Source organism: Alligator mississippiensis, chromosome 14, assembly GCF_030867095.1.
Source record: "Alligator mississippiensis isolate rAllMis1 chromosome 14, rAllMis1, whole genome shotgun sequence".
In the NCBI taxonomy this organism is placed as follows: Eukaryota; Metazoa; Chordata; order Crocodylia; family Alligatoridae; genus Alligator; species Alligator mississippiensis.
Window position 1 is genome coordinate 14,890,604 of NC_081837.1, and position 26,520 is coordinate 14,917,123.

General features: G+C 47.5%; 1 protein-coding gene across 1 annotated transcript in view; it reads left to right on the plus strand.

Moving 5' to 3' along the window:
- Positions 1 to 26,520, plus strand: part of CAMKK1 (calcium/calmodulin dependent protein kinase kinase 1) — a 225,843-nt gene that overhangs the window by 141,251 nt on the left and 58,072 nt on the right. The window contains exons 7-9 of the mRNA XM_059717711.1: positions 748 to 784; positions 5,049 to 5,070; positions 8,243 to 8,331. Coding sequence (XP_059573694.1) covers positions 748 to 784; positions 5,049 to 5,070; positions 8,243 to 8,331 — 148 coding nt within the window. The remainder of the gene's footprint in view (positions 1 to 747; positions 785 to 5,048; positions 5,071 to 8,242; positions 8,332 to 26,520) is intronic.

Sequence of the window (26,520 nt, forward strand, 5' to 3'; positions counted from 1 at the left end):
GTGGGTAAGCAACTCCTCGGTGGGAGGCGGGGAGAGAGTGTGTGTTTGTGCTCATGTGTGGTTTGAACTCTTGTCCATATGAGACAACTGTGGTACAAGTCATATCTTCAATTGTATGCAGTCCCTTTAAATAGGGAGAAGAGTGCATATAGTTAGTTCTTTAATTCCCCCATTGTAGGCAGAAGCCCAGACTTCAAAAGGCTTCAGCAAAATCTCAGTGTACCTCAGAAATCTCCACTGTGCAGTGAGTTAGTCTCCAAACACTGGAAGCTGCTGCTGAAATATTTGAAAAGGATCCCTCAGTCTTGTGTACGTGATGAGGATAAAGAGGCAGGCACACATTTAAGGTCATAAACTGCATATGACTCCATGAACCTTCAGTTCCAGGTGCCATATTCATTTTCAGCATAACTGAATCAGGGGAAGCTATAGAGCTGGGGTGGGCAACCTGCCACATATGTGTCATAAGTGACATGGGCACCCTCTGTGTGGCAGAATTGGAAGGAGACAGGTAGCACAATGTCAGACTGGATAGGAAGCAGGAAACAGCAGCAGATTGGGCAGGGATCAGAAAACTGGGGAAGGGGATTGGAGTGGCACTTAGGGAGGGCGTAGGGCTAATTTGTGATGCACATGTCAAAAAGGTTGGCCCCCACTGCTATACAGTATGCTTGGATTAAAAATTTCCCTCTTCCTCCCACCCTTTTTCTCCACCCTCCACCCTTGTCTCTGTGATGCCACTTTTAGGTACTGGATGATCCTGCAGAGGACAATCTGTACATGGGTATGTAACTCATTCTGTGCTTACAGAACTGTACGGGTTTATACTCGAGGAGGCACATAACACATGTGTTTAGGAGGGAACAAACTGGGAGGAGACTTGCACTGACCACAACACAGAGGCTGTGTTCGGTGCAAAGGATGGTTGAGTGCTAAAAAGCCCCACATCAGCATCACAACAACTGCTGTCTTAGTTATGCTGTCTTAGTCTTAGGATGTTGCATGTGCTTCCCACACCTCTGATCCCTGAGCTAGCAGGAAAGTGGAGGAAAGGTTGCTTCCACTCCTCTGTAGGGGTGAAGTGTTGAGTGTAAGGGCCGAGATCTCAGCTGGTCTTGAACGCATGCAGAAAGGGCGGGGAGACTTCCTTGCCTTTTGTTCTGCCTAACACACCTGCAAAGAGCCAGCCACAGTCTGGCCCTTTGTGTCCAAGCCAGGATCTCTGTTGGCAGTGTTGGTAAGACATGTGTGCTTGCCATTTATCACAGAGCCCCTTGGCGTGAACGCTTCGGCAGATGAAAGCTGCTCAGGCCCTTTCCGGTTCTCCTGGAGAGCTGGGTGCATGGCATGAACATTAAGGACTGTAGCATCCCTGCTTCTTGGGGTGCAATCAGTACCAGTAGCAATGCTGTGAGGATAACTCTGACTTCCAGTCCTTTGTTGTGAGACCCCATTCCCCTCTGGCAGTAGAGGAAGTGTCTCCTGAAGGAGGTAGCATGGTTGTGCTGGTAGGATACTGTCTTTCCCTTATGCAGAGTCACTCTAGCTAGGGCTTACCTGGTCTGAAAAGCCTCTGCTTTGGTAGCCATGTTGGCACCGCTATGTTGGCTGAGCCTCTGATGGAGAGGCAGTATATGCTGGCAGGAGTTTTTCTGTCCTTGTAGGTACCCCACTTTCCAGACAGCATATGCCAAGCCAAGAGTAGCAGCATGTCCGCATAGCTGTGCCTACACCAGGGGTTTTGTCAGCTTAGTTACATTGGCTGTGGGTTGTGATCTTTTCACACCCCCTAGCCTTAAGAGCTGTGCCAGCAAAACCTTGTAGTGTGGAGCTGGGCATAGGCAAAGCAGCTGCAGTGCACAGTGGGTGTCAGGGCTCTGGAGCCTGAGCTCAAACTGGGCAGGTTTGCAGACTTCACAGTATGAAAAGCAGGGCATGCTATGAAGGTGGAGCATTCAGCCTGTGGGATGGGGAGTCCCTTACTGACTGCTCTAATACTGGCATTGGCCTTGAAGGCACTGTCCTGAGGAAGCTTGGTCGATCCCAGGAGGGGGTTGAGGATGCTGGGAGGATGTAGTGGGCTGTGAGATACCTAATTGAAAACCAGCCCTACTACATGCCATGACATCTTCTGACTAAATCGATTTAAAAGCTGATTCTCATGACATAGTGAACGCAGCTTTTGAAATGGCCAAGAAAGGAGGCCTTGCCTAGCACATGAGGCCAGTTTCCTTTAAAGGCCATTTTCTCTTTCAAGAAAAGATTCAGCTAAAGCCTGCTTGAGTGACATCAAAGGTGTGGCAGCTGAGATGGAAACAGTAGAGCAGTGTGGATCCTAGCTACTGCTGGTCTTCAAAGGTAGGGGGGTGAGGAGTGCTGTTGCTGGGGTCAGAGAAGCGATGATCATTCAAGGTTGAACTGAAAGCAGATGCAGAGTTCAGTGTGCAAAGCTGCAGAGGCAAAGCTGTGCTGAACAGTGACAGCAACAGCCAGGATAATCAAAAATACAAATAAGAAATGGGTGACACATGGCTAGATGGCAGTGTTATGGAGAAGAATCTGGGAGTCTTGGTAGATCGCAGACTCAATGAGTCTGCGGTGTGATGCAGCTGCACCAAGGGCAAATACAGTTTTGGGATGCATCAATAGAAGCATTAGGTGCAAGACACGGATAGTGATAGTGCTTCTTTACTTGGCATGGGTTTGTCCTCATCTAGAGTATTTTATGCAATTTTGGGCTCCACATTTTAAAAACAATGCAGAGAAGTTAGAGAGGGTCCAGATACAGGTCCGGAGAGAATGATAAAACGATTAGAAGGCAAGTTATATGGGGCTGAAGCAGCTAGGCATATTCATCTTATGGAACTGGTGCTTAAGAAGGGACTTGATAGTAGTCTCCATTACTTGAAGGGCTGCCATAAAGAGGAGGAAAAAGACCTTTTATCTCTTGCTGCAGAGAGTAGTATGTAGACCAATGGCTTGAAGTTTCATCAAGGTGGTTTAAATATCAAGAAAAACTTCCTCACTGTTAGAATAGTGAAGCAGTGGACTAGGCTGCCTAGAGAAGTTGTGGACTCTCCATCACTAAAGGTGTTCAAGAGGAGATTGGACAGCCACTGCTTGAAGATGATCTGGGCGTAGCTGTGCCTATGTTCTTCTATGGGTACCTCCCATGCTTCTGGGTTTTGCTGGTTGCTGCATGGGGCTGGGAAGGAATCCCTCCCTTTTTCCCCCCTGCTGCAAAATGTCATTTTTTGTTTGTTTGTTTGTTTTTTAAGACTTCCTCAGCGGCGTTAGGTGTTGGTTGCAGCCAAGGCTCGGGATTTTGACTGGGGTGTGTCTGTGTTCCTGCTGGGTTTTAAACCCAGAGGTTCCTGGCTAGAAAGTCTTGCCCTTCCACCCAGGGTCAGACTGATAGCCATGTTTGGGGTCAGGAAGAAATATTACTCTGCGGTCAGATTGGTATGGACTGTGAAGGTGTTTGCCTTCTGTTTGTAGTTGGGGCATGGCCCTCTTCCTGGGATCTCTTGAGTGTATATTAACAATCTTTACAGCAGCAGGATGTTAGTTGCCATGGTCCCCCTGCTTGACCTGTGATGGGTTGCGGTGTTATATCTTGTTTTGTGTTGAGATTGGCTGTGTAGTTTTGCTAAGAGATTTAGACAATGGCTTTGTATAGGATGGTTTGGATAGGGATGATCCTGGCTCAGGCAGGGGGTTGGACTAAATTGTCTGCAAAGGTCCTTTCCAGCCATACTTCTCTGTGTCTCTAAACTGCAGGGCAGATTGTGGAGGCCACCATGGAGAGCAGTTTCTTATGTGAAGGGTCCTAGAGAAGGATTATGAGAGAGTTGGCTGAGCTGTGAGAGCACCTGCACAGCCATCACCCAGTCACACTTCCTGCTGGCCCAGGGACGATCTGTGTGAGCAGTTCCTCGGCATTGTGAGCAGCCTGGCCCAGAAGTAGTAGAGGGGGACAGTAAAGGATGCTTCATTTAATTAGTATTCAGTAGGGCCAATGGAGGACATTGGAAAAAGCAATTCTTTCCTATGCCGTTAATCTCCAGCTGAGGTGCAGCTGTGTCCAAGTCTCACTGTGCTGTAGCCTTGTCTTTACTGCGTGAAGTCATGGGCCCATCCTCAGATGCAGAGTGTTGCTCATTCGCACCCATCCTCTGCTCCACTAAAACTGGGCAGAGGATGAAGGAGCTGGAGTGACCTCGGTGAAGCAGAGAATCTGGCTCCGCATTTCCCACTGATGTCAAAGGAAGCCACAAATGCTGAGCATCTCTCAGGATCAGGCACTTGGACATTAGACTCCCATCCATACCATGTGCCTGATGATGCTCAGAAACACTTCTCTATCCTTCCTAAAATATACTGCAAAGGAAAAGGAAAATGTGGAGGCCAAAAAAGAGGCATTGTGGCTTTGTCCCACTGTGGCATTTGCAGTGGTTTATAAACAGGATTTTTTTTCTCCTTATACTGTCCCAGAAGTAAAAGTCCCATTTGCCTTTCATCTCTCATGAAGGGTTTTTAACGCTAAAAAAAATTGGGTTGGGGAGTGGAGCTATAAAATAATAATAAATAACTGATGGAGGGGAAATGGTGGAACAAGAAAATACTGCCTAACCTAGCAAAGAAAGATGAGCCAGCTCTTAGTACAGCACCGGCTTGCTGTGTTTGCATCTTAGGCTGGTTTAACATCGCTGCAGTATCGTAACAATGACAGCTTAGCTGTAAATAGAACAGTCTCACTTTACAGAAGAAGGTCTGCGCCGGGATCTCTCTGATGGCAAAGCATGTCACTTGTGTTCACTAGTGGAAGGCCCCACCAAATCATTTCCTAATATGAGGGCCAAAGGTTGGACTTATTTCTCTCTGCTAAAGAGTGAGCTCTTTTCATTCTGGATCGATCCCTGGTAGCTTTGCTGGGTAGGATAAATTAGTTTTACCACTTCAAGGAATGGATGTTTTCTTAGATGTTTGCTGAGGAAAACATGATTCTCCATCTCAACCTTCTTTTCCTTTCTTTTCTTTTCTTGCAGTGTTTGATCTCCTGCGCAAGGGGTGAGTAGCCCAAAGGGACCCTTTCTTATGGAGTGCTGTGGTGATTGCAGTCATCTGGGACAGCTGGGCGCTGACTGAGGACTCGTTCCCTAGCTCCCTAAGTGATGTGCAGACATGATGGATAAGATGGTGAAAGTTCCTTGTCAGTAAGCAGGTGCCAGAGCGACAGAGTCTGTTTGCAGTTACATGGATGTAAATCTGGAATGACTTTAGATCACAGCAGATTCAGTTCAGATTTGCACCGGTATAACTTCTCTCAGAGCCTAGGGAATCTGCGTTAGCACAATTTGTGTTGTGACGCACACTAGTTTTTAAATTCTAACATAAAGTGACCTCCACTTTATACCTTCTTCTGGCAGACAACATATAGGTTACATCAGCATAGCCCCCCTTTCTCTCGCTCTCTCCAGTGCTTTATAACAATTACTATTGAACTTCACTCTGTATTTGAGAGAGCAATTTTCGTAAATGCAGGTGCTTTTCCATCATCTTGCCTTGCACTGTCCGGATCTCTGGCATACACATGGTTTACAAGAGATCCTTAGGAACTTACAATCTAAATACACAGGCCAGACCTAGGCTGAAAGAAGATTGTTGCTGGTATCTACATTTTACGAGAAAGAAGCCCAGGGTCACACGTGCTGGGGTACTGAGCCCAAATCTCCCGATCCTTGTCTGGTGCTTTAAACACAGGATCATCCTTCCATCCTTGTGTCGCTGGTTCTCCTGGGACCCAGCCCCTGATTCTCTCAGTTCTCTAATGATGAGCCTCCCCTCCTTCATTGTGGAATCTTCCGCATGTGAACTTCTCCGTGCTACAGCACGGATGCAGTCTGACGTGCGTGCATTGCCTAGTTTTCAGTGCAGTTTCACAGTTGTTACCACAGTAATCAGTAGATAGCCACCCTGGAGTCAAGATGGACCCTCCTTTGAATTTTCTTCTCTAAATGAGCTGTGGTAATGGCTGGAAATGCCCTTTGGGACAGCAGCTGCCAGCAAGAGACACGGGCCAGGATTCCTGGTGCAACAATCTCCCAGTCTCTCAATATGATTTTAAACCATCCTTTGATAAAAAGGCATCACTGCAGCATGTGGCAGGATTATAGTTAGCAGGATTGTTATGATTTAGCAGTGATGATTGTCTGGGAGAAGCTACAAAGCATGTCGTCTAAGCCAAGTAAGGGTCAGGCTTGGCATGGCATGGGCTGATCTGGCGGGGCCTCATAAAAAGGATCTGGTGCTGGCCTTATTCTGCTCTTGTTGAAACCACTAGTAAAAGTCCCACCGAGTTCATTGGGAATAGAATGGGGCAAAGGCAAGCGCTTGAAAAAATCCACCCTTAAATAAACATTGGCATTAATATGGAAGTTTATTCCATTAAAGGAACGTGCCCTTAATTAGGTGTCAGTGGAAATTCTAGTTGCCTTCAGTAGTCATTGGAGTGGAGTCTTGTATTACAAGGTGCTGAGCCATTTATTTTGGGGCCCACAGTCCAGGTCCTGTTCTGAACTGGAGATGAAGGAACAGTAGATGACATGAATGGAAGGTTTAATGACCCAAGCTCTTCTCCCCCAATTTCTATGCCCAACACACCCCCAAGAATATCAGTGGGAGTTTTTACATCTGCTTTAGTGGCAGTGGGATTAGGCCATTAATCTACAGACAGGGAAGCAAGATTGGGTGAGTAGAGTCTGCTAGGAGATTCTACCACAAACTTTTTTTCACCCAGAAATAGTTAGCTTCCTCCCAGCTGCCAGCTCCAGCAGCTTGAGGAGGGTCTTGCTGATGCTTGCTAATGCAGGGAAGGGGGAAAACTCACCTTTGAATCTCTCTGCACATCTTGGAGAAAAGCCACCACAGCCAGCTGTAGTGAGGAGGGAGGAGCATGCTCTCCACCTCAAGCAGATGACAGTTATACTCCATTAGTAGTTCTGCCAGTCCTCCCACTCATTTCGCTTCTCCCAGGTTTCAGTGGCACGAAAATGTTGCCATGTAATAAAGGGGGGGAAGCTAGAAACCAATGGCAAAAAATTGTAAACAGTATTGAATTCATCTCTTGAAAGGGAGGTGGGAAGAGAGAGAGAGACTAGATAGCACAGGCGAAAGATTGCTGACAGGGAGCCTTCAGCACTGCCAGCTTCACAGAGCTCTACAGTGCAGATACAGAACAGTTAAAAATAAGGCGAACTGCTGGTAGCTCTGGAGCCCTCTTGTCTTGCTGTCCCGTTGTGCATTGATTCCTGGCAAGTGTTTGATCCCGCAAGGCTCCAAGAACCCCATGGCTTGGATACAGCTAAAAATGTGTTTAAATCCTGTTGAAGTCAGTGGGACTGCTCGCATGCTTCTAGCCGAGCACATGCTCAATGGCTTTGCTGGATCAGGACCACCTTGCCAAGTACCTCACAGGAGCAAGCCTGATTGTCCAAAGTACTGAGCACTGTCAGCTCCCATTATCTTCCCTTTGGAGCTGACTGCAATTCTTTCTTTCTAGAAGGTGCCAAGCAGCTTGTAGTGTCTCATTACATTTGCATTACCTTTTGCTTTCACCTTGGCACAGGAGGGGAGTAGGTCACTCCAGAAGCAACATCTAGCAATTGTCTTTCTGTAAGACTGATGGTAATGGCTGTGAGATGCTTCTGTAATAAATGGTGGAACAGTAATAGATAATGCAGTTTTGTACTTTTCTTAACACTTTCCATCTAGGGTTTTGAGTGTTTCAGACTGGTTACGTATTAACCTGATTTTACAGATCAGAAAAACGAGGCCAGACGTTTTAATAGAATTGCTGCATATGTGCAGCTCCCCTTGCTTCAGTGAGAGTTGTGGGTGCTCAGCACCTTTGAAAATCTTCTCTAAGATTTACAGAAGAGCTCAGCACACCTATAGCATGTGGAGGGCTGAACATTTTTGAAAATCTGTCCCTAAGTGACTCAGTGAAAGCTGCTGAATGATGCACACTTTGAAAAAATCTAGCATTTGGTCAGGGGTCTAAGTGGGCACTGAGCTTGTTTGAAAAGGCTCTACCCAAGTACTTTCAGAGGCACCGACAGAGAACAACAGAGGCCTGGTGCCTGGCTGATTGCTCTCTTGATAGGCAACATCCCTCCCAGAAATAAGAAATGTGGCTGTCAGTTAAGTGGACTCTTGGTAATAATCTGTTTTTCCACTTTAGACCTGTCATGGAGGTACCAAGTGACCATCCCTTCACCGAAGAGCAGGCTCGACTCTACTTTAGAGACATTGTTTTGGGCATAGAGTACTGTGAGTACTGAGATAAATTGTGCCTTGCAAAGTATCTGGGTTTTTTTGCTGAAACTAATTGCTTGTAAGCTATCAAGGGGTAAAAGGATATTCTCAAATTTAAAGCACAAGGGTTTGCAAGTTTGGTAGCAACCCTTCCCTGCCTGAATTTGTCTGGGTTGTATCTTAGGCCATCCATGGCCGCTACTCTTTAGAAGTGACATTGTGAGATCAATTCACTAGAATCCCTCCCACCATCACTTTTGTTTTGTTTCCTAAACTCTCTCAGATAGGAATTGTAAACTTTAATAATTTCAACTGGGCAAAGCTTAGCTCAAGCTGGGAACAGCATTTGCTGAAGGGAAGTCGATTAACTTCAGCTAAAGTGAACCTGTGTTGCTTCCAGCTGAGCGAGGAGAAATGGGGGGGCGGGAGGGGGGAGCTAACAAGTGACAACTGGAGGGCATCTGTCCTTGTCTGCTCCTTCAGGAACATGTTTCAGTGACTCATCACTCAGTGCTGAGGCCTGTGGAGAACATGCCACCTCATTGCCTTCCAGAGCAGCCGGTGGTGCAAACGTGTTAGATAAATTTCTTACTTGGGAGTTAACCTCTTTTTTTTTTTTTTTTTTTACTTCATGGTCTTTTGCAATTTTTTTAAAGAAATGAATTCACTTTAGTCTTTTGGCACAAGCCTGGAGCCACTCCCAGGGTTTTGGTCTTGGGTATTTCCTGGGGGTAGCACAAGGAATCCCTACCACAGCTTTAACAGAGACTACATCATAGTTTTACCTCCTTTCAAAAGTGCTTTCATGCACATTGAAGGTCCTGAAAGAAGTAACATTTGTTGTGTGATCAGCCCTTGAAAGCAGTGTGCAGCTGTGCCCTGACAGAAGAGCACAGCTGCAGAGCACTTTAAAATGCCCTGCAACACTCATTTAATGAGGGTTCAGATGAAGGTGCTCCAAAGCAGAGCACCTTTATTAACTTCTGCTTGTGCCTTTGTGGGAGCACCTGGTGCTGTCATCAGGATGGGAGGGGGAGAAGGCAGGGGATGAAGGTCTGTTCTGGGGCTTGCCCACTCTGCACTGGAGGGGAAAGGGGAGGGCGCTCCAATCTGCCCCCTCCCCCTCCAGGGCAGGCTGGGCAAACCCCAGAATGGAGCTCCCTCCCCTGCTTTCTCCCCCTCCCATCCTGACAACAGCACTGGACTGGGGGCGGGGACGGGGCTAGGAGAGAGGCAGAAACACAGCTCAAAAGTGAGGCTTGATTTGTCTCTGCCCCCGCCCTGACCAAACAGCGAATACCTTTTGGGTTGGGGGAGGAGGAAGGTCACTGTAACTCATGGTGCTTTCTGTGAAGCATCATGAGTTACAGCGGGGAACAGTTTCCTGAGGCAACTTTTCATTTTTAGAACTGAGGAAGCCAGACGTTCTCCTGTTGTTTTAAATGTGACTGTAGTTTATACTACCATTGGTGTTGCAGGGAAAGCCAGACCGATTGAAAAATCTCATGCTGCTTAGCATAGTATGGTAGCACTTCAAAATGCGTCAGGTTGCATCATGCAGGTGTCACAGTTACTTCTGTCTGTTTTATTCTCCTAAACCTCCCCGTTCTTACCAGCAGGAATGTCTGAAATACTGCAGATGCTGAAATGGTGTAGCTATGTTTTATATACCTTAAATAAAGGCTAAAATAATACATTCATATAGCTACTTTTACATATCCCTTTGCAGGAATGAACTTTGATTGATTGATTGATTGATTGATTGATTGATTGATTGATTGATTGAATAGTCTCTCCAGCCATTGTTGTACCAAAGAGTTTTAGAGGTTAGCAGTGAAATTCTGACTCTAGTGAAGTCACAGGCAAAAATCCCATTAACTTCACTTAGGATTTCACCCTAGATACCTGTTTTTTTGTGGCGTTCGTTCAACTCAGAGCCCCATTGACTTCAGGAAGGCTACTTTTGGCCCACATTGTTATATCGTCATTCAGACTGAATTGGTCTGTGTTACAGTGAAATCTGTAAAAGCTGAATGGGAGACACAACTATAATGCAGCCTGATTTGCTTGCTTAGTCTGATATGTCACATTTTTCCACCAGTTCAACCCTTAAAGAATCTGTTTGTGTTACTGAAGCAAAGCATTGCTATCACCCTTCCACTGACTTTGGTTTTAAAAGGCAGAGACATAGCTGTGTCAGTCTGAAGGGAATGAACGTATTGTCCTATAATATGTACTTAGAGCTGTGTCTGCCTTCGCTTAATTGGATTGCAGAAAGACATGGCGTAGCCTGAGCAGAGCCTTAAGTTTTGCTTGGCTCACATACAAGAGAGCTGCCAGATCTAAAAAGGTGACAGAAATGTGAGAGGCCCTAACGAGTGCAACACATCTTGTTGGGAAATAAGAAAGGTTGCTCACAATGCTGTATTCATTTCATACAGTGAAAGGCAACGTTAGCTCTGTCTTTCATCTGAGACTGAAGGGGCAGTTCTAGACACAGAATGAAAATGAAATCACTGTTTGCAAATACAGGGCTCACTGCAGCATCCTGATGTATTTGGTGTTGAACACTGGAAATTGGGGGGAGCTGCATGCTGGTGTGAGAACTGGGAGCAAGGCTGTTTCACTAGAGACTTTTAGGGTAGAAAGATGTGTTATTATTGACATTCATCTTATGGTAGCACTTAGACACATTGACTGAGAACTGGGCCCCATTGTGCTAAGCACTGAATGTGCTCATAGTAAATGACAGTTCCTGCTTAGAGAATAAAAGACAATATATGACAAACAAAAAAGTGGGCAGGGCAAGGTAGGAGGAGACAGGGCAGCAGAAATAATAGGCTGTCTTAGCAACAATAGTAGCAAAAACAATGAGCTATTTTATGGTAGGCTAGTGGGTAACCATTTATTTTATTAGCCATTGAAACTAGATAAGAAATGTGTTCGGTTGCAACTGCTGCGTAAATGCATGGCAATTATTATGTAATTACAGAGAAAGGTATACCATTTGTGCATACTGAAAGAAAATGTTGCCTGGCAAACTACAGACTGCAAGGTAATTTTAATGTAAGCATACATAATTGTTATGTCATTTGCAAGACTCGATAACCGTGCAGCTGCTTTAAGCTCACAATGGTCGCAGCAGTAACTGCATCATTGCTGGTTGGGTTTTATTAAATTAGAAGTTAAAAACTGGATTCTAATCAAAAGTGTGAATGCTTTAATCAAGAATGATGCATTTTGTATGCAAGGCATCTTGTTTTAGAAAGAAACGGGCTACAAATAAATACGAGCCTGCCACAGTGCTGCTGTGGACATGCTGGGAAATACTGGGGTACACTGATTGCTAGTGTCTATCATAAGGGAAGTTGGGCCTGCTGGAACTCCAGATTATCTGTTTCCGGTTGCTTGGGTCAGGTGATGCTAGCTTGGGTTTGGGGTTTCCTATAGAAGAGAGACTGCATAGTTGAGAGACAGATACCTTCAAGGGAGGTAGAGCCATGAGAAAGTCAGGAACTGAGACATTAGCAGCACCAGGAAAAGAACGTAGAATCCCTGCCTCCTGTTTTTCATCTCTAACTGAACCAGCATTTTGTCCCTAACAAAGAAGGAAAAAAAGTTGGCTAAAATCCTAGAACCTGGACACCCTACTAATGATATTTCTGAATGAAATCGTCTTCATTGGAAAACAACACCTAAAAAAACTAAACATTACATAACCAAAAGGAAAACCCAATTAAATTGTTTACAGTTTTATATATTGATGTCTTGAGGACAAAGGGGTTAGACACTGGATGTCTTTTGTACAGTTAGTAAGATTTTCTTCCAGGCCCCCATAATGATGATTTTATCTTCAGTGACCAAGCTTTAAATGGGTTGGCTGAGTAAAGATGGATTTGGCGTCATTGCAGCTTGCTTTTCCGGGTGAGTATTAGAAGCCCCGAACAGGTGACAAGCAACAAAAAGGGAGAATGGATTTTTCTCACCACTGTCAGGTTGCTCTGTCTTGGCAAGAAGCCTCTGCCTTGCTGGGAGCTGACATTTGGTTGAAAAGGAAGAGGAGGAAGCTCAAGCTCTTTCCAGACTGGCTCTGGGAGTAAGCAGGCACATCTGTGATATATGTGGGGGGATAGCAATGAAAAGGTCTATTAATTATATTGCACCAAAAGCAATCCATCAAACCATGTGAGGTTTAGCAAGCACATGGTGATTGCAGTTCTCTCAGAGCCTAGAAAATCCTGCAGTCCTTATTCAGGCAAAGCTCTAGGACTTTGGGACTGGGTCCACAGTGGGTGTACAAGTGTCCAATTCTGATACCTGCAATATAGGCTTTGTAATTTAAATGAGACTCTTGGTGCATCAGAAAAGATTAACTTGGCTCTCAGCAAGGTCCTGCTCTTGTGAATGAAGCTTTTGTAGTGGCTTTGTTTGCTTATTCTTGGATTTGGGGCAGGGAAGTCAGCAGAAGCCATGTGCTTATAACTGTGGCAGCCTTGGCAAGTCGACTGATAGGGAACCTGGTGTTTCCTTTGCTATTCAAATTCTCCCTCTTTTCCTCATTTTCCCCTATTTCTTTCCACAAACTACACTGTATTAGGTGGGTGGGGTGGGTATGTTGGAGGGAAGGGCAGGGGGAGAGTTCACATCTAGCTGTCAACTGGCACTAAAAGCATTCAGAGCCAAAGGTCTGGTTTGGCCTATTCTTGACATTGACTATTACCTGCTGGTAGGTCAAAACGTCCTCAACCAGGGACTAGGGAATGCAGATTTGGAGTTTCCGGAGTCTCACTGAAGCATTTCTCTAACCATTTCTTTTATCTAACGTACCTGAAATGCCTTTAAATGAATCTCAGCAGTCCCAAAGCTTGTAGAACATCATATTCCCTGAGTGGGAAAATCTCCATTTGCCAGTCCTGCAGTAATGGGGAACAGGATGGAAAGAAATGGGAGTTCTTTCTTGTTCTCTAAAAAGTGATGCAGAGGTTGAGGGGGACATCTTCAGCTGGCCTCAACGGGAGCTGCGGCTGGGGCTGTAGCGACTGGCACCAGCAGTCGAGGCCCACACTCTTTTTGCTTGGGTATTGATCCTTCCATTCCTGAATTTTTTTCAACAACTCTCAGAACATTTCATTATACTTATGTTCCTTATCAGTTCATATCTTGCACAGCATTACATAGCTTTATATTCAGCTAGTATTACAGATTCCTTCTGCCCATTTAAATTGTATATGAAGATACCTGAATCAAATGGTTTTATTTCAGGAAAATTATTCCAATAATTTCATTTTGATAGAGCTTGATTCTGTAATCTTTAGTGTAGCAAAACACCTGTTGTCTTCATTGTTAATTTATAGCAGGGGCAGATCATTATTTTGGCTGGAGGGCCGCTTAACAAATTTGGCGAGCTGTCGAGGGCCTCATGGGTAGTTGCGCCCCTTAACCATTGCCCCACCCTCCTGGTAGCCATACTGGGACCATAAGTCCTGTCCCCTAACCCCTGACCTTTGCCACTGGAAGTCCCTCTCCTTACCCCCTGGAACTACTCCTATTGGGAAGGGGGGGTTGCCATCTTGGAACCAGAAAAAAACATCATACACTAAAAGTCAAACACCTACTATAACATATATTCTTTTTTTACAAAAAATATTTGTCATGATTTGTGTTTTTGTACTATATATAGAGGAGATTGTATAATAACTCATAATTAAAGCGTTATTCTTGTGAGTGGGGTGTGGGGGTGTGGCTGTGTGTGGGGGGCATAGGGTATGTTGGGGGGTGTATATGTGGGGGCAGAGTGTGGGTGTGTGAGGTTTGTGGGGTGTGAGGGAGGCTGGGGGGTGTGGAGACCCCCCACACACTCCACACATGGCACTGTAGCTCCCACTACAGGCTGCAGCAGCAGGCAGGGGTGCTTGGGGCACTGGTGCCCAGTGTCATGCGGCTCTGGGCAGCGCTGTGCGGGGCAGAAAGGAGTGCAGCCTGCCCCACCTGCCTCAATTGCAGGGGCTCTGCATCATGTGCATGCAGCTCCTGCACCTGCGCTGCACTGGACCCAGCTGCCTTCTCTGCCCCCTGCCACACTGGAAGTGGAAGGGAGCCCTGGCCCCTGCTTCCCCCCTGGTTACAGCCGTGTGATGCTGGGCACCAGTGCCTGCATGGGGCATGAGCATCCTGAGTGCCCCTGCCTGCTCCTGCAGCCCACAATGGGGCTGCATGTGTGCAGGGGGTCCACACACCCTTACCCTCCCTCACACCCACACCCTGCCTAACTGAGCTCCATGATCCCACTGCCCCCCAGGTGTGGGCTCTGCACTGCCACTAGCCCCACACTCCCTGCCCCAACCCAGCTGCAACTCTCCTTCACCCTCACCATTTCCCTACCTGCTGCCTGGAGCAAGTGGGATGCTGGGGAAGCCAAGCAGGTCCCCCTGGGGCGGCAGCAACAGCAGCAGCAGCCGCCCTGCCTAGAAGCTGCTGCTGGCTGGGCCTTTCCATCCATGAGGGTGGGAGCAAGGCGCAACAAGGCGTGTTGGGGAGATTGGGGTATACATGGGTGGCTCGCTCCCACCCTTGTGGGTGGAAGGGCTGGGTGGGGTACGATTAGTTGGTGGGTGGCCATGGGCTGGATGAAAGTACCTAGCAGGCCAGATCCAGCCCACAGGTTGTATTTTGCCTGCCCCTGGTTTACAACGTACTGGAGATGAAATGCAGGATTTATCTCTTAGTGATTTAATTGGCCTTTCACTATTGCTTTTACCTGGGTCACAAGAAAGTGGAACAGCTGCCACTGTCATTTTTTTTTGCTTCTGTACTAGGGAATGTATAGTTTCTCTGTTGATTGCATCTAGGAAAACACACTTTGGCAGTTCTGCGCTCTTCTCCAAGGAGCACCTGTCATCTGTTAGTTGAGCTAGTGGGCCAGAAGGAGGAACAGGGAATGGATAATGATGTGCAGCTAAGACCATGGGGAAGTTACCTTTCCAACAGCACATTCATCCAAAGCAGTCCAAAATAAAATCCCCCACAATCCTCCAGAGCCCTCTGCTGTGCACTAAACCCTGAACAATAAGTAGGTAACTACTGTACTGATCAAAGGACAGCTTTACCTAGATGAGACTTAATCTACTTTACCATCAATATGTAAACGTAATTCCTATCATCTTAAAAGTAGAGCTAAGCAAATATGTCAACAGAAGAGTAGATATGTGCTCGTCTCTGTTTCTGTTTTTTTTAAAAACCCAACAAAAAGCAATGACAGGCCTAATTTCAAGAGATGAGGGAAATTCAAGCCCTGAGGGAAAAGGCCTGGTGTCTATGCTCCTGTCTGGGGTTGCAGCAGGGGTGTGCTCTGCGTGACTCCTCAGATGGGTGGGACTGAAAATGGTTGTAAATGCATTATGGGCTGGTTCTCTGGCCAAGACACCGAAGTGAAATTTAGGAGATCTGGGTTCAGTTTTCAGCTCTCTCTCTCTCTCACCCTTTAATCTCTCTGTGCCTCAGCTGCTGACTGAAAAATGGGAATAATAATTCTTCCCTTTTCCAATCTCCTGTTTGTTTAGATGGCAAACTCATAAAACAAGGGCCATCATTATGGTGGTAGGGGAGAATCTTTACTGTATGTGTGCACCAAATGCAGCCCCCATAGAGCAGTGCCCATGGCTAGTCATAATTCTTTGTTAGGCTTTTTTATTAAATGTGAATGGACTCAGAAAGCAAAACAGTGAATGCTGTGTCCTCACTCCTAGCTGTACATGTGCAGTCCAGTTTCTACTTGCAGTTGTGTACATCTGGTCGAAGCACATCCCACTGGTGGCAGCCCCCTGTGGGAAAATGCCCCTTGCAAGTGGCCCTCAATAGTTAGCGTTGTGCCCTTCTGTGCATGTTAATAAATGTATTGAGTCATGTCCCATCCCTCTCTCTCACTGAAGTGTTCTTCCTTGATCATGTTGAGCATCCACAAACATGGATTTAATTGCAGGTAGGCGATTCCCATGCTTGCACATAGATTGCTAGAACTCAACTTTGCCTTTCCCACACATGCTTTAGCTGTAAATGCTGATGCTGGGCAAAGAAATTCATGTGATTGAAGGAAAAAATCTTCCCCAGGGTTACAAGTGGGCACAATGGGTGGGTATATGAGAGTAAAACATTACCTGAAGTATGCCCTTGCCTTAGTTCAATGGAAAGAGTGCTCCTTAACTGCAGGGACAGCCCATGCTAAGTTTTTGGCTCTTCACAAAGGCTTGTTACTTTGCTTTCCACAGTTCCTCATGCCTCTAGTAGCAGACCTGAAATAGGCAGGACTTCATTCAAAGGTGCTTCTTAGAAAACTTGGAAGCAGGCAGCTCCTAATCATTTCCACCCGTGACTCAGTTAGAGTACAGGTATGTTGCAAAGTAGATAGTGCGGCTCGAGTTCCTGTGCATTGCTGACCATGCATTTAACCTATGTGTAGTTAACCAGCCTTTGCTACGCTGCAAACAATAGGCAAAACATTGGGACTGGCATAGTGTTATGCAGTGAGGTGAATTAAGCACTTTACCTGACATGCCCATAAGTGGAGTGCACTGCATAATGGTAAAAAGCCTGATTTTCACATACAGATTGTCAGAATTTCTGAATTAACCACTTCTGACTTCCTTGTGCCTCCCTCTAAGTCTCAGGCAATAACAGGAACATCTAGGCTAAGTACAGGCATTTGGGGAGGTTACATTTGGTTCAAAATGATATAAACTTGGCTCGTACTGGAGCCGACCTGACACTTACAGACCTGGTCTCAGTGACCGGCAGTCAGTCTGAACCTGTAACCAGTCCATGCACACAGACTGGTCTAAAAATTGCAAAACCCAGTTTAAGACAAACCTGGGTCTCTGAATAGGGTTACCATATCTCCAGTTCCAAAAAAGATGACGCCTGTTGGGGGAACACCTCACTCCCAACCCACAGCCCCTTGTCCCTGCTGCTGTCCCTCACACCCAACCTGCAGCCCCTTGTCCCTGCTGCTGCCCCTTACTCCCAACCTACAGTCCCTTACCCATCCAGGCTGTGCTGGTGCCCCTCAGTCCCAACCCGCAGCCCCCCAATCCCTGCTGCTGACCCTCTCTCCTGCCTTGTAGACCTCTGGCCCTGCTGCTGCCCCTCACTCTGAACCAAAAGTTCCCCACCCCAGGCCATGTTGGTGCCCCTCACTCCTGACCCGCAGCCCCCTGCTCTCCCCAGCCCTACTGGAGGGGCCCCCCAGCTGCCCCTGTCCCAACTGGGCTGGAGTGCAGCAGCTCTGATTCATGCAGGCAGTGGTAGACTGAGTTAGGCCCTAGTGCGGGCGGGAGGGAAGAGGGGATGCCTATTGCAACCCTCAATCTGAACTGGGGCTCCAGCACCGTGCCAGGTGACCTGGCCACACCCCCTGTGGGCAGTGTCTCCTGGCCAGCCCAGCCCCACAAGCACAGGCACCGGCCCTGGTGCTGCCAGGCCAGCCCCGGAGCTCCCCACTGCCCTCAAAGGCCCCCGCCCACCCACCCCCTTCCCCCACTGGAGGGGCAGGTGCCTGTCCTGCTGCAGTCCTGGTGCAGACTTATCTGCATCCAGCTGCCGAGGCTGCTTCCACCCCCTTGCTTGGTTACATGCTGGCTCGTGTGTGTGCATGTGCAGATGCACACGCGCCCACTGCTTCCAGTTGCCCTCCCCCTGCTCCCACCACTGAAGTGCAGCAAAATCCAAGACATTGTTTCATATTTAAAAAAAACACCCAGACAGAGATTGGAGGGTCAAAAAAGAAGACATGTCCGTGAAAACCTGGACGTATGGTAACCCTATGTATAAGTATCAGACTTATTTCTTAGATTTCATAGACATTGGGGCTGGAAGGGACCTTGGAAGATCATCAAGTCCAGTCCCCTGCCCCAAGGGGCAGGAAGTCAGCTGGGGTCATAGGATCCCAGTGAGAAAAACATCCAGGTTTCTCTTGAAGGCGTTCAAATTAGGTGCTTGAACCACCTCCGGCGGCAGGCTATTCCAGACCTTGGGGACCCAGACAGTAAAGAAGTTCTTCCTTATGTCCAGCCTGAAACAGTCTTGCAGGAGTTTATAACCATTGGACCTTGTCATCCCTTGGGGTGCTCTGGTGAACAAACGTTCCCCCAGATACTGGTGAGCACCCCTTATAAACTTATAGGTGGCCACCAGATCGCCCATAAGCCTGCGCTTTTCCAGGCTGAAGAGTCCCATGGCTCTCAGCCTCTCATCATAAGGTCTGTTTTCCTGACCTCTGATCATGCGCGTGGCTCTTATCTGCACTCTCTCAATCTTTTCTACATCCTTTTTGAATTGCGGAGCCCAAAACTGGATTCAGTACTCCAGCTGCAGCCTCACCAAGGCCGAGTACAAGGGGAGAATGACGTCCTGGGATTTGCTTGAGAAACATCTATGTATGCAAGCCAGGGTTTTGCTCACTTTACTAACCACAGCATCATATTGAAGGCTCATGTTCATTTTGAAGTCAATCCTGACCCCCAAGTCCCTCTCGTCTGTAGTGCTAGTCAGCATAGCACTGCCCAGCCTATAAACATGCTGCAGGTTTTTCCTCCCAAGGTGGAGAACCTTGCATTTTTCGGTGTTAAACACCATCAGGTTTTCGTCTGCCCATTTCATGAGCCTGTCAAGGTCAGCCTGGATCGCCCTCCTGTCCTCAGGTGTGGATGCTTTACCCCAAAGTTTGGTGTCATCGGCGAACTTGGCCAGTCCGCTTCTGACTCCAGTGTCCACATCACTAATGAAGATGTTGAACAGTATAGGCCCAAGGACAGAGCCTTGGGGGACCCCACTGGTCACAGGGCACCACGACAATTGACTTCCGTCAACCACCACCCTCGGGGTTCGACCACAGAGCCAATTCCACAGCCAGTGGATCATGGTGGACCCGAGGCCAAAGTTGGCCAGTTTTGCCAAGAGGTGATCATAAGATACCAGATCGAAGGCTTTTTTGAAGTCAAGATCTATGACATCAATCTCTTCTCCCTTGTCCAGGTGATAGGTCACCTGCTCGTAAAAGGAAATGAGATTGGTCAAGCACGACCTACCTGCAACAAACCTGTGCTGGCTATCCCTCAGAGTGTTGCCATCAGCCAGTCCGTTAAGAATGGCCTCTTTGATAATCTTTTCTAAGACCTTCCCTGGGATAGAGGTCAGGCTGATGGGCCTGTAGTTGGTCAGATCCACTTTCCTCCCTTTCTTGAAGATAGGTACCACATTGGCCTTCTTCCAGTCATCAGGCTCTTCACCAGAGTGCCAGGAGCTCTCGAAGATCCGTGCCAGGGGCTGGGCTATGATGTTTGCCAGCTCCTTGAGTACCCTGGGGTGTAAGTTGTCAGGGCCGGCTGACTTGAAGGTGTCCAACCTCTCAAGGTGTTTCTTCATGAGGTCAGCATTGAGTGAGGGCAAGGAAGCTGGTTTGACCTAATTAATTTATTTTATTAGGTTAAACCAATGGACAACACTTCTGTCCACTTTCTCTGCACAGCCCCAGGACTGGGAAAACCAGGTATTTGCCCCAGCCCTGGGTTTGCTCTTTTAATACCGCCATACCTGTACTGGGCTATTTTTTGTCCCCTTGTTCCTTCTCCCCCACATGCAAGCCAGCCTTCTCAACCTTCATCCCCCCAAAAAGTGGCTCTGGGTGCAGCCGCTTTTATCAGCATTCAGTGCTGCCAGAGCCAAGCAAGTAACCCCTGGTGGGGGGGAGCAGCGGGAGGGATGGGGGTGTAGGTTCTCTGTGAGGGAGACCCACCCTACCCATGGGTCATGGCTGCCCCCCCAACCCCTTGTGGGTCAGGCCTGCCCCCTTCCACCCACAGGTCACACCTGCCCCCCAAACCTCATGGATCATGCCTCCCCACCCCCATCCCCCTGATCCCCTCCAACCTGCTGGACCCCCCAACCCTCCATTAGCCCACCCATCCCTGATGTTGAGCAGCCATTTTGAACCAATTTAACCTCTCCCTAACACTCCTGAATGTATGTAGTTAGCCCTAGTGACCAGCCAGCTCTCATACAGCAAAGTATTATTTATTCAGATCAAAAATATTTCAGAAAAAAAAAAACATTCTTAAAGTAACAGCCATGTTATACGTGAGCCTGGCAGCCTGATTACCTGCAACTCCAAGTGAAGTCCGGTGGAGCTGTGTTGAGCCAGTGCATCTGAAAACCAACTCTTGTGAGCTAGATTTTCCAAGTTGCCCAGGACTGGTTTCAAATATTCAACCTCTTCAAGGGGAAGCCAGAATTTTAAAAGAACTCTGATCCTGTGTGACATTTTGGACCTAGATTTTCCCCAAAAACTCAACACCTAATATGCTGCATCAAGCTCTTGAAGAACCGGTGGCTTGTTTAATGGACCTGAGCTTGTTGGAAGATCTGGTCCAGCATTAGAGAGGTGATCTCTTTGGAAAACAGAGACCTAAGTAGCTCGCTCAAGGTCACAAAGCAGATCTATGTAGATTAGTAAAGAAAGCTCAGAAGTTCTGACTCCAATCCCTGCTCTGGCCACTATTTTAAATGCACAAGGCATAAATGAGAAGCAGCAGCAGCCTGTTCCTCTTCAATGTACCCTTGTGTTGCATCTGTTTCCCTTAAGATTTTCTTGGGGTTGGTAGGCAGTCTGCTTTAAACTGGCAGAGAAGACTTGTTTTAAGGAACAGCCTTCCATTTTAAGTTCTGGCTGGCGCTGTTGCTGCAGCTTTTTTGACTGTGAGTTAAATCATTTCTCCACTACAGGACTGATGTGAGGCTAATACTAAGCAGGTTCTGCAGCAGTGCCATATGGATTGCTTTGCCCTTGACCGGTAGCGGCCTTCTGTTTTCATCAAATGGAGCTCATCACCAGCGTCAGTAAATAACATGACATGCCGTTGTGTGGCAAATATATATTTTTAAATAGGGTTTTGGAGACTTGATAATGTCTTACTGGGGTTCCAGGAGTTCTAGGACTCTTCTTTCAAAGAGGCTCAAGAACAGCCTCCTGTTTTTCTGCTGGTAATTAGTATAGATACAGCCATTCCCAAATAATTGCTTCTAACCGACAAAGAAAGCCTCTGTCGTGTCTGAAAAGTGGAGGCGTTTAGAAACAAGGGTGTGTTTAGTGCTTTTCAAAAGTGCTGGCTTATCTCCCTGAAAACAGTATGGTGCTGGGTGCTGTACAAGAACCTGCAAAGAACAGAATGATGTGCCCTGTCCCTGGATGATTAGCAAGAAGTGGCGTAGCTGACTGACGGAGTTGTAGGAGAGAGCTCTTTGCTGAGCGTACCTCAAGGTTAGTGCTCCATGCAGTGTCCAGTAGCAGCTGCAGGCATCACACCAGATTAGGTCTCTCCTGAATCCTCACCTTCTCTCTCCAGTCCTACTCACCACTAAGTTGTTGAAAAAATGCAGCCAGTGAAGGGCTGTTCCCCACAGCCTGTTGTTCTGCTACAGATATTGCAGCGCTCTACAGCAAGGGTACTCAACCTCCAGCCCATGAAGCCGTAGGTACAGAGCCAGGCCCCCCCACACCATGGGACCAGGTTTGCGCCAGGATGCCCCCTGCCCCCTTCTGCATGTCGGGCAGGGACTGTCACAATGGACCTATGCCAGATTGGGAGCATTGGCCGGATCTGGCCCACGGACGGGCTGGGCACTGCCCATGTAGCCCACCAGCCAAAAACATTGAGCGCTACTATTGTACAGTAATGTGGCATCCACTATTGTTACGATCATGGTACTGCAGCACATTGGCCCATCTAGGCAGGCAAGGTAGGGCTGTGCGAAACTTCAGGTGGTGATTCTGTTTGGAGGATATTTGGCCTGATTCGGTAGCCAAATCTGCATCAAATCAGGGGACCAATTTAAAGGTCCGAATTGATTCAAAGCTCTCCGAATCTTCGGCAAAGATTTGGAGACCTTTGATGAATCGGGCAGTCCCCAGTGGCTGCAACAGCGAGCTGCAGCTGACTCCGAGCTGGCAAGTACTAGGGGTGGGGGAGGTGGGGGCTGGGGAGGGGACTATGTGGGGACCCCTGCCAGCCCCCCCAACCCGCACCTGCTCCCCCAGCCCCCCCATGGCTGCCCTGCCCACCCCAGCTCCTGGTACTTTAAGAAAAAGCCCTGGTGCTCACTGGGTGCTGCTGGGTGGGGGGCGATCCCCACTGCCCTACGCTGCATGGGGGCCTCTGCACGAGCCCCCTTGACCCCCCCCCGCTCCCTTGGCCTCCCACGGCTACCCCGCCTGCTGGAGCTCTGACCCTTTAAGGAAAAAAAAGCCAAGAAAAGCCCCAGGACTCGCTGCTCCTAGTGCAGCCTCAGGGCTTTGGGGGCTTGTGCAGAGCCCCCCATGTGGCACAGGGCAGCGGGGATCACCCCTGCCAGCAGGAGCGGTGAGTCCCGGGGTTTCTTCGGGTGTTTTTTTCCTTAGGGCTGGAGCTGGCCTGTGTGGGAGACCCATGGGGGAGCGGGGGTTCGGGGGCTCGTGCAGAGCCCCCATGCAGTGTGGGGCAATGGGAATCATCCCCTGCCCGGCAGCACCCGGTGAGCCCGGAGAGGGTTTTCCCCAAGTGCTAGGAGCTGGGGCAGCGGGGCAGCCATTGCCGGGCTGGGAGAGGGGCAGGGGATGGGACTGGCCTGGCTGATTTGGAGATTCAGCTGCTGCCGAATCTCCAGATCAGATTTGGCTGAATTGAATCAGGACAGTGATTCGAGTCACCTAATAGAATCACTGTCCCCCGAATCGGCCAAATCCGAAGCGAGTACTAGCCGCTTTGCACAAGCCTAAGGCAGGGTATTGTTGAATGGTGACCTGGTTGGAATCACCTCTAGAGGTTTTGAGGAGACTATTAACAGCCAGGGTGATGCGTAATGGTTTGAGGGTTTCTTGTATCAATGTTATTGAAGTTGTTTAGATTTAATTAATTTTTCAGAAGATAGCTTTCATTTTCTGGTTCATGTTTATGGGGCCAAAACTTGGACACTGAACACCCAATTGTCAAAGTCACTGAGCACCCAGCTCCATTGTTTTGTTGTTGTTGGAGGGTTTTTGGGGGGGTTCAGTTGTGAGTACTCAGTACTGCTGAAATCAAGGTTGTGGCATGACAGGTTGACTCTTTTAAATCAGTGAATGTAATTAGTGGATGAATTTGCTTTTACAATGCCTGCCCATTTCACAAAGGTGGCGATAAATTTAATCAGTGAATGTATATAATGGGCTCTGAGACCCTTGGCTGAAAGATGCTATAGAAATACTAAGGATTATTATTTAGATGCAAATATTGCCTGAACTGCTGTTGCTTTTCTATAAATAAAACAAAGGATGACTCTAATAAAGCTGAATTTAACTGAGCACTCCAAAAGCAGATTTTTACTCAAGGGCTTTAATCTAACAAGGTTTCATTTTCGTTATGAGGCAGTATTGATTTATTTTTTTTATATCAGGTCTGTCAATTAACACTGCAACTGCAAAGCATCATATACTCAAGGAGCATCTTATAATGAGCAGTTCATCTCAGCTCTAATGAGCAAAATTTCTAGGCAGAACTATCAGGTTAAACAATTGGTTTGAAGACTGGTAAACTCGCCACCAGGGGTGCATCCAGATGAGTGCGCATCTGTGTTTCCCCAGGGACAACTAGCAGCGGCACATAGTTGTGGCGCTGCTAGTTGTCCCCCAAGTAATGCCCATGCACACATGTTCTGGTGCGCAGTAAGTTACCCTGGGTGGGACAGGGAAGGCTGGGGCCAGCACCTGGGCTGGCCCCAGCAACCTTAACTGGGGTACTGGGGGCTTCCCGGAGCTCCAGCAGCGGTGATCTGGGTGCGCAGAGCCTGGCTGGTAGCCGGAGCCTGGCTTCAGCCAGCCAGGCTCTGGTTTCAGGGAGTGTATGCTGCTGCCACATGCACTGCCCCACTTTTTTGTTTTGTTTTTGGTGCTTTTTTTTTGACACTGGGATCTCCCAGTATCAAAAACAAAAAACAGAAAACCTGCCATGCTGCAAATGAGCAGAACTCGTGGTCTGCAGATCTGTGGCGCCACAAACCGCATGTATGCACTCATCTGGACATGCCATCAGAGGCTTTGTGTTAGTAAATGGGTTCCCTCCCTTTGGGCCAGACATGTGATGTTTTTCTGTAGAGCTGAATCAGGCCTAGTAACTGTAAACAGGAGTGACTGTTGTTCACCCATCTCTGAGGCTTGGGATCCTGACTGTATGGAAAAGTGTGATCGGGTTACACCATGCCTGCAGGGACAGATCACATAAAAGTGGTGTCTTTTCAGTGTCAGAGTCCCAATCCCAGTGATGTTTGGCTGTAGATTTAGATTTAGAAGAGAAGTAGGGCTGTGATTTCAGCCTGGTTTATGACTATTTATGAAGTCCCCAAAAGCATATGGCTTCCAAGAGAACAAAAGTCGCACCATGGCACTTCCCTGCTACAGTAGTTGGAGATGATACCTTGAAATTGGTCTCTCTCCAGTTGGGCCCAGGGAACCACAGAGTTGGAAGGTGGTGCTGAGCCAGAGTGGATATCCAGTCTTCTAGTTTGCATCTATGCAGCAAACAGTTGACAAATCTGTGGCGTTTTAAGGAGAAAATCATTACATATTCAGCTATATAGCACATTTCTGAGCTGAGCAGATTGGCTGGTGGTTTGCTAAGTTGTAAATATAGTGTTCAGGTCAAACCTGAGATACTCCAAAGAGCTTTGGAAAAGCTGGAACGATTCCTTGCTCATTCATCCTACTCTCCAAAATAGAGTGAGTATTTGGGTATCTACCAGCTACCTGCATGAAGGACCAGCAGACATCTCGGGCATGGCTACGAGAGTGCTGGGGAAGACTCCATAGAGGAGGTGTAGATAACCAGTAATTGATTTTAAGTTTATTTTGTAGGCGTGTGGGGGCAGGGGAAGATGGTCTGTCATATTTTACAATCTTTGCATTCTCCTATACCTGAGGAAGGGTGAGTGCCAGAAAGCTTGCAAATAAAGATTTTTTTTGCAAATATCTAGTTGGTCTAATAAACGATATCACCTCTGCCATGAGTTCTGATTCCTTTTCCTTCCACACAGTGCCTCATGTATCTCTGTTACTGCTGGTATGCATGTACTCTTGGCTTGTAGTTATTCATGCTCAGCCAATAGTTTTTAATAGTTAGAACCAAGAAAACCAAGTATGTCTAATTTTCATGACCTCTAGCAATATTGAACAGGAGGCCTAATGCAGTGTTATTAATATGTTAATAATAATTGGTTAGATCATTATAATTATATTCACTCCACTGCCACCATGACAAGGTGGAGCTGCACAACACACCTACAGAGCCAGATTGGGAAGTGGCTGTGGAAGGAGTGAGTGCTCTGGCTGCAGACCGGCTTGGTCTGACCCTGCACAGTGCCTCCTGGAAACGGAGGCACGTGGGGTAGGTGGAATTTCCCCGCACACCTCTGTTTTCAGGAGGCAGAACTGAGAAGCAACATTAGCAGAATGGTGCGCTGCCTGCATTATCTTATGCAGCAGAGACATGGGGCAATGTCATCCTGCAGTGGCAGCAGTGATGCAGGGTTCTCATAGCACACCGCTTGAGAACCACTGGTATAGGCACACCAGAAAGATTGCTTTATCTTGAGCATTTTGTACTGATGAAATGGAGGTTTAATATGATGTGAACATCTACTCCAGTCATTTAATTTTACTGCCTATACATATCATCAGCTCTGTCTGTGGGTCTGCGGGACTAGTGCCAAGAGCTTTTGTCAGAGGTTTGTTGCTCCTGCTGAGCTTTTGCTTTTCTTTCCTGTGGCCTGAATACTTAGCTTTTCCTCTTGAGCCTTCTCTTTTTGTCTCCATACTGGAGGACATAATGCTGTTGTTTCTTATCATTGGAGCAGTTTCTTATATTACACATGTGGATCACACTGACTTGCTGAAGTTTTGCTGCTAGAGAACTGCTCTGTAAAAGCACTCTGCTCTGCGGCATCACTTTCTAATACAAAAACCTTCCTTTCTGGTGCCCGTTTAATACCTAAAGACTTTTACCCCCTGGAATGTCCCAGCCCATGCATAAGCCACAAGCCCCCTTATCCATTAATCTAGTGATGTTCCTGTAAAATGTAGCACAAGGCTGGAGAGTGAATGACTGAGCTATGTGATACTAGAATAAGTCCCTTTTTATGTGACTTCCAGCG